The sequence below is a fragment of the Strix aluco genome, chromosome Z (assembly GCF_031877795.1).
Source record: "Strix aluco isolate bStrAlu1 chromosome Z, bStrAlu1.hap1, whole genome shotgun sequence".
In the NCBI taxonomy this organism is placed as follows: domain Eukaryota; kingdom Metazoa; phylum Chordata; class Aves; order Strigiformes; family Strigidae; genus Strix; species Strix aluco.
In genome coordinates, this window is record NC_133971.1 from 86,852,560 (window position 1) to 86,866,183 (window position 13,624).

General features: G+C 40.0%; 1 protein-coding gene and 1 non-coding gene across 15 annotated transcripts in view; both read left to right on the forward strand.

The window, feature by feature from the left end:
• Positions 1-13,624, forward strand: part of UBAP2 (ubiquitin associated protein 2) — a 139,625-nt gene that overhangs the window by 57,122 nt on the left and 68,879 nt on the right. For all 14 annotated transcript variants that reach the window (XR_012621515.1, XM_074811612.1, XM_074811619.1 and 11 more), the window contains 8 exons: positions 1,454-1,521; positions 3,335-3,524; positions 4,237-4,450; positions 6,442-6,716; positions 7,793-7,965; positions 9,074-9,281; positions 10,461-10,500; positions 12,945-13,128. Coding sequence is in view for 13 of the 14 variants with exons in the window: in XM_074811612.1 (XP_074667713.1) it covers positions 1,454-1,521; positions 3,335-3,524; positions 4,237-4,450; positions 6,442-6,716; positions 7,793-7,965; positions 9,074-9,281; positions 10,461-10,500; positions 12,945-13,128 (1,352 nt within the window). In the remaining variant the exon portion in view is untranslated. The remainder of the gene's footprint in view (positions 1-1,453; positions 1,522-3,334; positions 3,525-4,236; positions 4,451-6,441; positions 6,717-7,792; positions 7,966-9,073; positions 9,282-10,460; positions 10,501-12,944; positions 13,129-13,624) is intronic.
• On the forward strand, positions 7,397-7,481 carry LOC141918919 (small nucleolar RNA SNORD121A). The gene has a single exon (XR_012621836.1). It is a non-coding gene; the product is annotated as a small nucleolar RNA SNORD121A (small nucleolar RNA).

A 13,624-nucleotide genomic window follows, 5' to 3' on the forward strand; every position in this document is an offset into this window, starting at 1 on the left:
GCAGAGCTGCAGCATAAAATCACAGATTCATAGAGTAGTTTGGGTTGGGAGGGACGGTGAAAGGTCTTGCGGTCCAAGCGCCGCCGCTACGAGCAGGGCCATGTTGGAGTAGATCCGGTGTCTGGGAGCCCCGTCCAAGGTGACGGTGACCGTTTGCCGGGATGGGGCAGCTCCCAGCTCTCGGGGCAGCCTGTTGCAGCATTTGAGGAGCAGGCTTGGTGGTAGAAGACGTCTTGCTTGTGTCTGGTCTGAATCTGGGCTCTGTGAGTTGCAAAGCATCAGCCCTGGTCCTGTGGGCACAGGCCCTGTGGCAAAGTCTGTGTCCGTCTTTCTTCTATAAGCCCCCTTTGAGCATTGGAAGGCTGCTAGAAGGTCTCCCCGGAGCCTTCTCTTCTCCAGGCTGGACAACCCCAACTCTCTCAGCCTGTCCTCACAGGGGAGGTGCTCCAGCCCCCCGAGCATCTTCATGGTCTCCTCTAGACCCACTAGAGCAGATCCATGTCTTTCTTATGCTGGGGACCCCAGAGTTGGACACAGGAGTCCAGGTGGGGTCTTATGAGAGCAGAGTCGAGGGGCAGAATCCCCTCCCTTGACCTGCTGGCCACACTTTTCTTGATGCAGCCCAGGATGCGGTTGGCTTTCTGGGCTGTGAGTGCGCATTGCTGGCTCATGTCCAGCTTTTCATCCACCAGTACCCCCAAGTCCTTCTTGGCAGGGCTGCTCTCAATCCCTTCATCCCCCAGCCTGTATTGGTATCGGGGCTTGCCCAAACCCAGGTGCAGGACCTTGCACTTGGCCCTGGTGAACCTCATGACGTTCACATGCGCCCACTTCTCGAGTTTATCCAGGCCTCTCTGAATGGCATCCTGTCCCTCAGGCGTGTCAACAGCACCACTCAGCTTGGTGTCATCTGCAGATTTGTTGAAGGTGCACTTAATCCCACCATCTATGTCACTGATGAAGATGCTAAACAGTACTGGTCCCAATACAGACCCCTGAGGGGCACCGCTCATCACTGATCCCCCTCTGGACATTGAGACATTAACCACTACTTGCTGGATGTGACCATCCAACCAATTCCTCATCCATCAAACAGTCCATCCATCAAATCCCTGTCTCTTCAATTTAAAGAGAAAAGTTGTGGGGGACTGTGTCAAAGACCTTACAGAAGTCTAGACAGACAACATCAGTAGCTCTTCCCTTGTCCACTGGTGTAGTCACCCCATCATAGAAGGCTACTATTTTGGTCAGGCAGGACTTGCCCTTGGTGAAGCCATGCTGGCTGTCTTGAATTGCCTCCCTGTCCCCCAGTATAACTGGTTGAAATGGTAGTTTGTCTTTACTTTTACCTTAAAAGTCCATGACCAAGATGGAATTTCTGCAGGTGTCTCAGCAGTGAAGTGTAAGCATGTGTATGATTAAAATACCTTCCACCCCCTCCCCTCTTTTTCAGCTTTCTGAAACAAAAGTCTTCACTGCTTCCTCTGTTCCAGCTGAGAATCATGTGACTCCTGGGCAAAGGTAAGCTCTTCTTCCACGTTCTCCCTATACCTTAAAAACCTCCTGCTTGGTGAAACAATGTTAGCTTGCACATATAAAATGTTGAAAAAAAAACAGAGGGCAGCCCTGGTCAGAGATTGGTCAAGCTAATTTCAAATTTGCAAAGTCCTTGCTTGCCAGTCGTTGGTTTTGTGGGTCCTCTGTAACCTATTATTCTCTATGGAAGTGGACCCAAACTTACCAAATCCACAAGTGTAATACTGGGAAGACTGTCTTTTGCACAAAGATTGCTTACAGGCAGGAACAAAATGAGCTTGGAAGTAAAGTTTTCTGCTGTTGAAAAGTCAGCTCTGGCTTTGCTGTCCAGAAAATGGAAAGCCTGCCTCTGTAGATGCGGAAAGGGTGCAGAACATAGTGCTTTGACAGACACGTTAACAGAAAAGCTTGTATTGGCAAGAAGGTGAATTTCCTAGTAAGCATCACAATTACTTGCCTTAACTGGTGATATGGAATTCAGATAGAGAACCAAAAATATGGCAGTTGCTGCCTTCCTTTACTTGCCTTTGTCTCCAACAAATGTCTGGCCAATGATCTTGGATGGAATCAGTTGCCTGCATTAGCCTCAGATCCTAGGAGAGCAGGTTAAACTTGTGTGATGAAGACTTCAGTAGTTGAGTAGCCTGAGACCTGAAAACTAGATGGCCTAATGGTCCCAAACATCCTGATGCAGCTGTGTGGCGGTACTCCAGTCTGCAGCAAAATTTTTCCTTATAACATGGATGTGATCTGGAGGAGGCATGCTGTCAGTTGGTCTACAGTTTATGTTCCTTTCCTTCTTAAAGGTGATATGCTCACATGATCATTGTTCTAATGCAAATATTCTTCCAATGGATGTCCTTCAAATTATGTTAAGTATTTTAGTCCATCAACTCAAATTCTGGTGTTTTGGTTTTTTGGGTTTTGTTTTGCTGGAGTTTTTTTTTGTTTGTGGGCGCTTTTTTTTTTTCCCCACTCCACTTGCCATAAGAAAGGTTTGGGCATTACAAAATCTATGCTAATGAAAGTGGTGGAAGCAGCTCTTCAGCCAACCATTTAGGATAAACTTAAGTCAGAACTTTTGGAGTAGATTTCTTTTATTGTCTTAATGCTTTGCTTTTCCTTGGATAAAGCTGTGCTAAATATGTGGTAGGGGTTAGTAAGCCATGTTAAACAAAAGAAAATTCATGTTTCTCATTCTGCTCAGGTATGTGTGATAGAGTAGTTTTGGGTATGTGCCTACTATCTGAGAAAGTTAGCTTTTGTTTTTGCTGCTCTTGTGACTTTCATGTCATCACATATTCACTCAGTTATTGCATGTGTGGCTTTATTCTTTACTGTCCTTGTACCCACCCTATACGGAGGTAGGACTTCGATCCTTTGCTCTTTTTAAAGGGATACTGCGATATATTGATAACTCACATTCTCTGTATATGTAATAGGTTTGCAGGCAGTATTCACTTAAACATAATGTATCTTTTATGACTTGTCTCTGGTTACTTGGCTATATTAATCATATAGATAATTTATGGGATACATGATGTTATAAATTTGATAAAGTTTGAAAAGTGCAAAAATAGTTTATATTCGAACTGTAGTGGAAGGTTTCAGCTAGTGGAATATTACTTTCTGGCAAAAACCTCTTTCTGTATGGCAGACAAGTCATATTTGAAAAGACTGTTAATGAGTAATAATTCTGTTGCCGGTGTGGCAGCTTTAGTATTGTTAGTGCTTTCTTCGGTTTCATCACAGCCTAATCATCATGTTTATTCCAGCCAAACTTTGCTTTTTCTTACAGCATCGATTTGGTAACGCTGCTTCAAAAGCCTGTGACTTCTACCCCAGAGACAGAAGGCAACTCATTTGAGGGTCCCCAGCAGCAGACCTTTGGCCAAGCCCTAGTCTTCACAAATTCTCAGCACAGCACCCAGATGGCATCAGGAACTGGCAGCTCCAGTGCTGTAAACTCTTATTCTCCTCAAAGTCTGGTAAAATTATTTTACGCTTTCTAAATGTTCATGAGTAAATACTTCAGGTTAAACAACTTTGCCAGTACTGGTCATTTCATGAGATGCTTCAGTATTTGTAAAATTCAGGTTGCAGATGTTGAAGGGATGGAATTCTTAATTCCATTCACACACAAAAAAAAATAACTGTTTTTTCTGGTTTTGGTAAATAGTTGTTTCTTGGTTTACATGAAGTACTTGTATTAATTTTTGAGAGAGAGCAAATGAGTTTACTGCATGCTGATTTAAGATGAAATAATTTGTTTATATTGAGGAGTTCTATGCCAGGAAACTATGATGTGCAGTTTCCAAGCAGTTATCTTGACTGATTTTTCTGAAAACCTGCCTATTTCTGAGTCAGTTGTGAGGGCTTGAAATTGAACGCTTATATTTGTTCTCTGCAAATCAATTCAACTATTAGTAAATATATGCTATCTTGAGATGCATGGAGTCAAGTAAATCAGTATTGTTGTCACCACAGTGGTGGAAGTTGTATCAGTTATAATCAGAGAGGATCTGGCCATATGCTACATCTGCTGAATTTTTTATTGGTCATTTGTTAGTAATCTAGGGCTGAAGAGTTTTTAGTTGCTGCCAGATAGCAGCTGTAGGCATTGACCCTATGGCTATGTTGAAATTGTTTATTAAATGCTTAACTCCACTCCCTCCCCTCTTCTTTATTGTCTTTTGGTAGTCTGCAGTTCTTTGTTCTGGATTTGGAGAACTCGGATCCTCTAAATTGGCAAACTCTACAGGATCCCAAATCTTGGACCAGTTGAAATCTCCAGGATTGGGTCAATTTACCTCTCAACAAAACAATAGTAGCTCTACCACCACTACCACAACTACCACATCATCCTGGGATCTAAAACCACCCATTACTCAGTCCTCAGTTCTTAGTCAGTTTGGTAAGTGCTTTGATGTAGCTTTCTCTCTCTATTAGCCTTAAGATTTCTTATTGCCAATGACCATTTAGAATGGCCGTAATGAAAGACTGTCTAAAATATGTAATCCTACTAATACAGTTGGTTACAACATTGTAAAGGTTACACTCACTTACTGGTAATAGACATTACGAGTATATCACAAACTAAGTTTTGACTATCCATAAATGTCACTGCATCTTTAGAAGTTGTTGAACTTTCTTGTAATGAAATCTTTGATTTAATGTGTTTGAATATTTAGGTGAAAGTTTGATGTTACTTTGTCAACAAATGCTGGAAAATACTTATTTACATTATGCCTATGCTGCTTGTAGCTGAGTATAATGTTGTATCATATTTTGTCTTTTTTCCCCAAATTTTTCTCATCTTACCATTACCTGAGTTTTGAATTAAGTACTACATCATTTCTTCATAATGTGCATCACATCTCAGTGTTGTTTCCCTAGTGTACTGAGAATGATGCAGGTTACCCATTTTGTCTATTCATAATTGTGTGGTTTTTTCATTTAATTGAGTAAAATTAGTGGAAATGGTGAGAAGGACACAAACATGGTTTTTGCAGTGTAGTTCCTAGCAGTCTTCTCACTGTGAAGAGTGATAGCTCTTGTATCTATCTCATGTTTATGTGTATATGTTTCCAGATAGATAAGCAGCTAATTTGGTAGCAGTTATAATCTTTTACACACAGAATTCTGAAAAAATTTTTGCATACTTTTTAAGTTGCTTTCTAATGCACTTTACCAACTGAATAATAAAACCTTCACACTGCAAATACTGTCGATCTCTTACGGTTGTTGACCAGTGCTCTGAGCCACTGCCTGCCCTTCAGCATCTGAAAAATATGAAAGAGGAGGACGTGGGGAAAAAAAACTGTCAGTGTCCAGTGTCTCTTGACTTTCAGCCAGATTGAGATGGTAGATGACTTCCTATTTGTGTTGAAAATCTCCTTTATAGGGGTGGGAAATCTTAGCTCATAATACCTCTAAACTGCAACTTCAGACCCCTTGGAAATAATCACATTTTATCAGCACAGTTAATTACAGTGAAACATGCACTGTTTGATTATGTCATGGTTTAACTCCAACCAGCAATTAAGCACCACACAGCCACTTGCTCACTCCTCCCCCTCTCAGTGGGATGAGGAGGAGAATCGAAAAAAAAGTAAAACTCATGAGGATATAAGAACAGTTCAGTAACTAAAATAAAATTTAAAAACCAAAACATAATAATAATAGTAATGAAAAGGAATAAAATTTTTAAAAAGAGAAGAAAAAAACCAAGAAAAGACAAGTGATGCACAATGCAGTTGCTTACCACCCACTGACTGACACCTGAGCAGTGATCCACCTTCTGCCAGCTCCCCCCAGTTTCTATACTGGGCATGATGTTCTGTGGGATGCAATATCCCTTTGGCTAGTTGGGGTCAGCTGTCCTGGCCATGCTCCCTCCCACCTTCTTGTGCACCTGCTCACTGGCAAAGCATGGGAAACTGAAAAATTGTTGACTTAGGATAAGTGCTACTTAGCAACAACTAAACTGTCAGTGTGTTACCAACATTATTCTCACACTAAATCCAAAACACAGCACTGTACCAGCTCCTAGGAAGAAAATTAACTCTATCCCAGCTGAAACCAAGACAAACTAAAATAATCCATAACAGTTTTTGAGAACTAATGTGTGACAGTATTATGTGACTGTATAGATAGGTAGAAAGCTACATAACACTTGCCCACAGCTGTTCATTTGAAGTAGAGGATATGAAATGTTGGCCTTATTATTCCAGTGGTAATGTTCAAAGTGAAACTCATATGATATCTGAAAGAGACTTGCACACGCTATAAAATCATAGCTGTTGAGTATGTCAGGTCACCCAGATTCTTTCATAAAGAGTAGAAGCATGAATAGCAGAGTCTAATGCTTTAATTTTGCTATTTCTTTTCCCCAATGCTGACCAGACTTTAAATCCCAGCCTGAACCATCCCCAGTACTGAGCCAGCTGGCCCAGCGACAGCAACAACAAACGCAGGCAATCCCTGTTCCTCCTCCTGGGCTGGAGTCCTTCTCCTCCCAGGTAAAACTCCGCGAGCCGTCACCAATAGACACCTCTACAGCTGTGAGCAAAATGTTACAGCTCCCCACTATATCTATGGATAACCAGGCAGTGACTGCCCATCAAACCCAGCAGAAACAGATAAAACCACCAAAACGGAGGATAGCTCCAGCATCCAAGGTGGGTAATTGCATGTTTGGCTTGTCCTTAGTAAATGTAAAAACATACAGAAAGTTGTGTCAGGAGTGATGTGGCCAGCAGGATCAGGGAAATGATCGCCCCTCTGTACTCGGCAGTGGTGAGGCCACACCTCAAATACTGTGTTCAGTTTTGCGCCCCTCACTACAAGACAGACATTGAGGTGTTGGAATGTGTCTAAAGAGCAACGAAGCTGGTGAAGGGTTTGGTGAGCAAGTTCTATGGTTGTTTAGCCTGGTGAAAAGGAGGCTGAGAGGAGGTTGTAGCAAGGTGGGTGTTGGTCTCTTCTCCCAGGTGAGAAGCAATAGGACAAGAGTAAATGGCCTCAAGTTGCGCCAGGGAAGGTTTAGATTGAATATTAGAAAAAATTCCTTGACTGAAAGGGTTGTCAAGCATTGGAACAGGCTGCCCAGGGAAGTGGTGGAGTCACCATCTCTGGAGGTATTTAAAAGACATGTAGATGCGGCGCTTAGGGACATGGTTTAGTGGTGGACTTGACAGTGTTAAGTTTATGGTTGAACTCTTATGACCTTAATGGTCTTTTCCAACCTAAATGATTCTATGATTCTATTCTATATATAAGTTGCTAGGGAGAAGGAGAGCAAAGGCTATGGTATATTTCTTGTTTATAAAGCAGAGAGTTCTAAGCTGGATAGTTTTAAGTCCAAAATACAGTGATGATGTCTTTTCCAAGAACATACCTGATTGCTCTGTGTGGAAGATGACTGTTGCTGAGTGATTTTGGATTGACTTAGTAGCCTCAAGAGAAGTGTTGGCTGAAGGAGGATGGATGTGGATGGCACTTTGATATTGTAGAATACTATGGCTTACTCTTTCAACTCCAGATCAGGACACAGAATGATTTCATTTCAGGTTACAAGAACGTAATTAATTTATGTGTTATTAACTGGGGCATTGTTGCTGATCTAGTTAGTAGCAAAGGCTGAGGCAGTAACTGAAGAAGCCTTCAGTTAAGGGAGGAGAGAGTGTCAGTTACTAGTATCTTTAATACAGATAGTACATGCAAAGGAATTATGACTTTTTTTCCCTCCTTTAAGATACCTGCCTCTGCAGTAGAGATGCCTGGGTCAGCAGATGTGACAGGGTTAAATGTTCAGTTTGGAGCTCTGGAGTTTGGATCAGACCCTGCAATCCCAGAGTTTGGATCAACTTCAAGCAGTGAGAATACCAGCCAGGCAACCAACAACAGCTTGTACTCAAAATCTGTAAAGTATGTCTGAGTTCCCCTTCTGCATTCTTACGTGTCTTCTTTAGGGGATCAAGTTTGTGCCAAAAACACCAAGGCACCATTACCATATAATGATAGGAGGAAATATGATGACTTGTAAGGCTGTTTTCTATGAATGGCATCTTAAATGAGAAATTTCTTTTCTAATGACAATCAAAATCTCACTGGAAGGATCAATGTGAAGGTGGAGATGACATGAATGTAAATAACCTTATAATAAGCTACTCTTTGTAGAATTGCTTTCTCATGTTTAATTGTCCTGATTTTCAAAATTTGTTTGAGGATTTGTTCCTCACAACCCAAGTTTTTCTGCTCTTGATCCAGGAGAGATGACCCTTGTACCATATATGTGTGTTAGTAGATTTGCACCAGATGACAGACCTTATGCTCCTATGGGATGAGAAAAGAAGACAGGCTTTTAGTATGCAGAAGCTCTTACTGAAATACTAAAATATCCAATGATAAATGCTACCCTACCACTAACCTATTTTTTTCTTCTTTACTCATTCAAAATTTGGCTTCAGTAAAAAGCTTCCTGAATATAATTCAGAAACACTAGTAAAAATTAAATTTTGCATTCATTTCTAGTTCTAGGAATGATTTAAGCTGTTTAGAAAGTAAAACGCTACTGCATTCTTTGAAGTATTTTTTCCTCTTTGCATGGTTCATTCTGTTCAACTGATACTGTAACATTAGAATTCAAGTGTAAAAAGAGACTGGGTGTTTCTCTTCATATACCAGACTTTATGGATCTAGTTGTTTAAAGAAGAGAGTTTATGATCATTAATTTATCCTTTGAGAAGGTGAAAATAACATGACTGAAAAGTGCTTGTGTGTAAACTCTAGTTTTGGTTGGGCTGGCAGGAGGAATGTGAATGGTGCTTAGTGCAGCTGATGGTTTTGGAACAGTGATTACTGGGGACCAAAGCAGTTAGATTTAATTAGATTTAATAGATTTTCTAGTATAAAAAAATGTAGATTTGACTGCATGTTTAAGGTAGTTCTAGATAACTGTATAGGAGCAGGTATTTTTATGAAGGTGTTTGAGATGATGTTTACCAAGATGATAAATAATTTTTACTTTTTCCAGTGATCCTTTGAATACCTCTTTGCCAATATCCAATACAATACAGGAGTCCACCTACACAACCTCTGCCATCACCTCTTCCAGTCTGACCTGCTCGTCCCAGAGCACTAGCCCAGTAACAACTTCCTCCTATGACCAGGCTTCTGTGCATAGCAGGATAGCGTACCAAAGCTCCATGGTTCCGTCTGAATCAACCCCTGTTGCAGTTACGGTGAGTGAATTTCAGAAATAAGACCTTGGAAAGGTGAAATACTCTTATTCATGTTAGACTTGTATTACCCTGCTGTGTTAATACTTTTAACTAAGCTCAGTGTTTTTTTCTGATTCCCAAGCCCACCCTGTTATTTGTTTTTGCTTTTCCTATTGTGTAGCCATTTTTGGTTGTACTGTATTTGGGCTAAAGAAGCTCTGATTTTATGGGTTTTGACATCTTAAATTGCTGTTTGAGGTTTTCTCTTAGTTACACTAAACTTTCTAATTGAGTTTCTTTCCCTGAAGCTTAGTTTTTAAAAAAGAAACTATCTCTGTATGTAAATGTTAGTCATGGTATTTTGCCATAACTTGACAGATTTTATCCAAAGGTATATTATTTATTAAATTTATAACAAATGGTTCCCAAACTGTTTGTGGCCTCTCCAGCATTACTTTCATGTTGGATTTAAACACCAGTGGGAATTAGTTTCAAGTTTTATTTTAAAAAGCATAGGGAGAGGTCTAATGTAGGACAGAGAGGGTCTCTCCTGGGAGATTCAAAAGCACCTACTCTTTGTATATGGAATGTAGGTTTGTTTTAAGAGAATTTATTAAATGTTTTAGGAACTTGTGAGAGTTTATAAGTTTATTTACTTCTGGCCTTTGTTATGTAATGGCTCAGTCACACTTGTCTTCTGCACTAGCTCGTATGTACTGGTGAGGATCAAGCATAGACTATCCACTTCTGTACTCCAGCGTTATCCAAAAAACAACTGGTGCTTCTCAAGTCTTATCTTTCAATGGAAAAAAATTGGCGTCTCTGTGTAACTTGGATAGTTAAAATTGTGAGTTGCATTAGATCAAAAGCACAACCGTTTCCTATATGTTAATGCAATTCTTTCTTTCATATTGGTGTGAACCTGAAGTTTATGTTATATAGAGTACATGGGAAGGTCTCCGGCTGATGGGTGTAGTATGGGCAGTGTATGGGATTCTGTATGTTCAGGACACCTTGCACTTGAGACAACTATTATGTGGTTTTATTAAAGGCAGTAAGAAGTTAATTTTCTGCCTTTTTTGTCTTTCAATTTAGAATGAATATAGAATTTTGCATGAAGCATGTTCGATGTGTGATTCAGTCAGAAAATTTAACATACCTCTAAAATGATTTATTCATTCATTTCTCCTTTATTTACAGAACGGGCACAGCGGTGTTAGAACACAGGCAACTCTTGACAGTAAGTTTGCAAAGCTTGGTTGTGCACAGGACTTTGTGATCTTTTCTTACTAACTGCTGTGTGCACAACCATAGCAGTGACATGTGGTTTAAGATTTTGTATTGTTCTCCCTGATGTGTTTATTTTGTACTTGCATAGGATATACTGCTTGATTCTTAACTAAAACTGAAGTATGAAAGCAGCTCTACTAAATCTACAAACCTAACAGTCTTAGAATTATAGAAGCTACTTTGCTGCTTTTTTTTTTGAATTTACTGGGCAAAAATTATTTAATATAAAATTAAAATAAAATACAAAATTAAAAGTTAATATAAAATTTATTAGCAATTCTATCAGTTCTCAGTTGGGAAGCTGCGAGTAGCATTTACCTGTAATAAAACAAAGTCAGATTCTGTGAATGCACTTCTCACTGGGTATAGTGCTACTTATGCCCTGTTAGAAGCCCATGAGGAATAAGGGTGACTAACATGCTCCCTCTGCCGAGTAGCTTGCTGCCTCAGGTAGGTTATTAGTGGGGCAGCCTTTTATTTTTTTTATATACTTCTGAGTAGAAAGAATTTGAGTATTCAGACCTGTAAACAGTGTTTTGTTAGTGCCAAGTTCAATTTAAAGGAGCAGGAGGAGTGTATATGCCCAAAGAGTTACCACTGAAAAGATTGTTATGTATGAAAACAACTTTTCAAGTGGAAAACTTTCTTACTGTCATGTACGGAATTAATAAACAATTTGTGAAATTCACTACAGGACTTGTCTTTTTGCTATGGAAAACAAACATCTGAGAATTCCTAGTATTTTTCTAATTAATGTGTAACAGCTTTATTGGTCCCCTTTTCTATGCCAGTTCTCTTTGAAAACACTTTTTTTTTCTGTATCAAGCACATACACTGGAATCAGTCTTCTTCCAGGTATCTGTTTCATGCATCCAAACGATTTTGAAATTCTCTCAACTTTTGAAAGTGCTGACCTTTTCCCTTCTGTATGTGCTGATAATATTCTTAGTTGTTCGTCTCTCATCTTTGCTGTTGTTGTCCTTTAATAAGACCTCATGCTCCTAAACCCTTAGTTCAAAGCATGGCTGATACGTTATGATTCTGACCATCCTACTTGTCTCCTGGTTTTCTTTGTCTTGCACATTGTGTTCAGGCGTCTTGTAACGGGTCTTAATGAAGACAGTGATTCTGTCCCTTGTCTTGAGGACATGTACTTTTACTTCAAGAAGGGAACTTTGCTCTAAATTTATTTAGAGTTGTAAAAGTTATTTACTTATATGAATCTTGGCAGGAGGTATCAAGTGATACAGTTGCCACCTTCATAACTCTGTTTCTGTTTGTCACTTGAATTTCCTTGTCTGTTGTCAGTTACCCTCATACTTACTGCCAAGGCCAAGACCTCTTGATTTTTGGTTGCATAACACCCAATCCACAACTGAACTTGAGTTATTAGTGAGGAAACCAAACCAATTACGTGAACAAACTGTGATGCATAACTTCCAAGCACTTATCTGACTTTTGTTTGGTCACCAGTCTAAAACTGTCTTCACATGCATTGCACAAGTTAGTGATGATCCCCTGGGTAGTGGTCTCTGGTCTGGTATGGAAGCATGGCCCTGCAGAAGGGAGGGCTCAACTCTCTTTCTGAGTTTTGTTGGTGGGTGAGTGCTCTAATTCTTTATATTATCTTTGCAGGACAAGAGGTGAGTGTAGAAACAGCTGGGAATTATGTTGGGCAGTAGAGTTGTTTAGTGTCTTAAAATGATCTTTTGGAAAGGCACATCTGTGATAAACAAGTTTTACTCTGTGTAGCCTAAAAAGTAATATTAAAGCTAAACACTTTTTGTTATCTAGTTCAAATAAAGTAAGTCAATATTTGAGAACTCTTTAGCCATTAAAACTGCTTAATGCTATGCTCAATTGTGCCCTTCTATTGTAGCTTCTTTTATTGTACTGCATTACACATTTGACTGAGTACTTCAAACTGCTAAGTTGTATGTGCCCTTGTACTTCAGTGATTTCAGCCTCCATCGTCAAAGGTGCTGTGTAGGTGAAGGAGCTGTAGGTAGAGTGGATTTGTACAGTGCCTTGAAAAGCGCAAATGACTTTTGTTTGCAGAACCAAATGCAAAGAATTTTAAAACGAGGATTGACTTGTGAGCAAAAGTTAGTAATCCAGAGAGTGAGAGGTGAAGTGCAGAAGACTGTAGTTCACTACATGTGTAGCAGTGAAAATTATAAGGCTATTGTAGATTGAGCGTTTAAAGGTAAAAATAGATAGTTCTGTTGCTGTTTGAATTTTCCTTAGTAACCAGATTGTTCGATACTGTTACTGGTTCTTAATGGCCAGGTTTTTATAAACCAAGGGGAGAACATTACTGTGTTCCGGAATCCAGGCTGGGATGTTAGGTATGCTGGAATTCGCCTTTGAATGCCTCTTTTTAACTTGTTACAGCTACTTCATCAGTTCCAGCGCCTAAGACAGAGCCTTCTCCCTCACTACCTTCTGCTGGTTCTCTGCCTAGCGTGGTGTCCACCACTGCTTCACTTCTCCCTTCAGCATCGCAACACGCAGCAACGTTGCCCAGCTTGCCTCAGTCCAGTGATTTGGCCAGCAGCTCACTTTCCCAGTTAAGCAGGTACAGTAGGAGTTGTGATAAACTGAAAGGGGTTCAATTTTGAGGAAGGAGCAAACAGGAGGGTGATTGCATATGGGTCTGTCAGATACTGGGGTCCCCTTTTCTGACATAAATTAAATTACGAAAGAGATTCAGAAGAGACCAAGATGTTTCTGGTTGCAAAGTATAAGCTCTGGGCTGCCTCTAAATGATAGAGCAGCTGCTGCCCTCAACTTTTCATGGTATATAAACAAGCTCGTGTTTCAAGGGGCTCTTGCTTCAGTCATGCCAGCTAAATTAATTTCCCCAGTTTGTTTTTCCCATTTTGTCCACGGTGCCTGCTGATTGTTTAGTGCCGTATGTTTTAAATCATTCCTTAACAATTCCTGGCTAATTTTGAAATATTGTAGTTTCATTTATATTTGTATTGCTTAAAATTAAAAACCAGAAATAATTCTGCAGGGAAAGTTTTTTTTCTTTTTCTAAGACATTTCCGTAAGACACTTCGAAATATCAG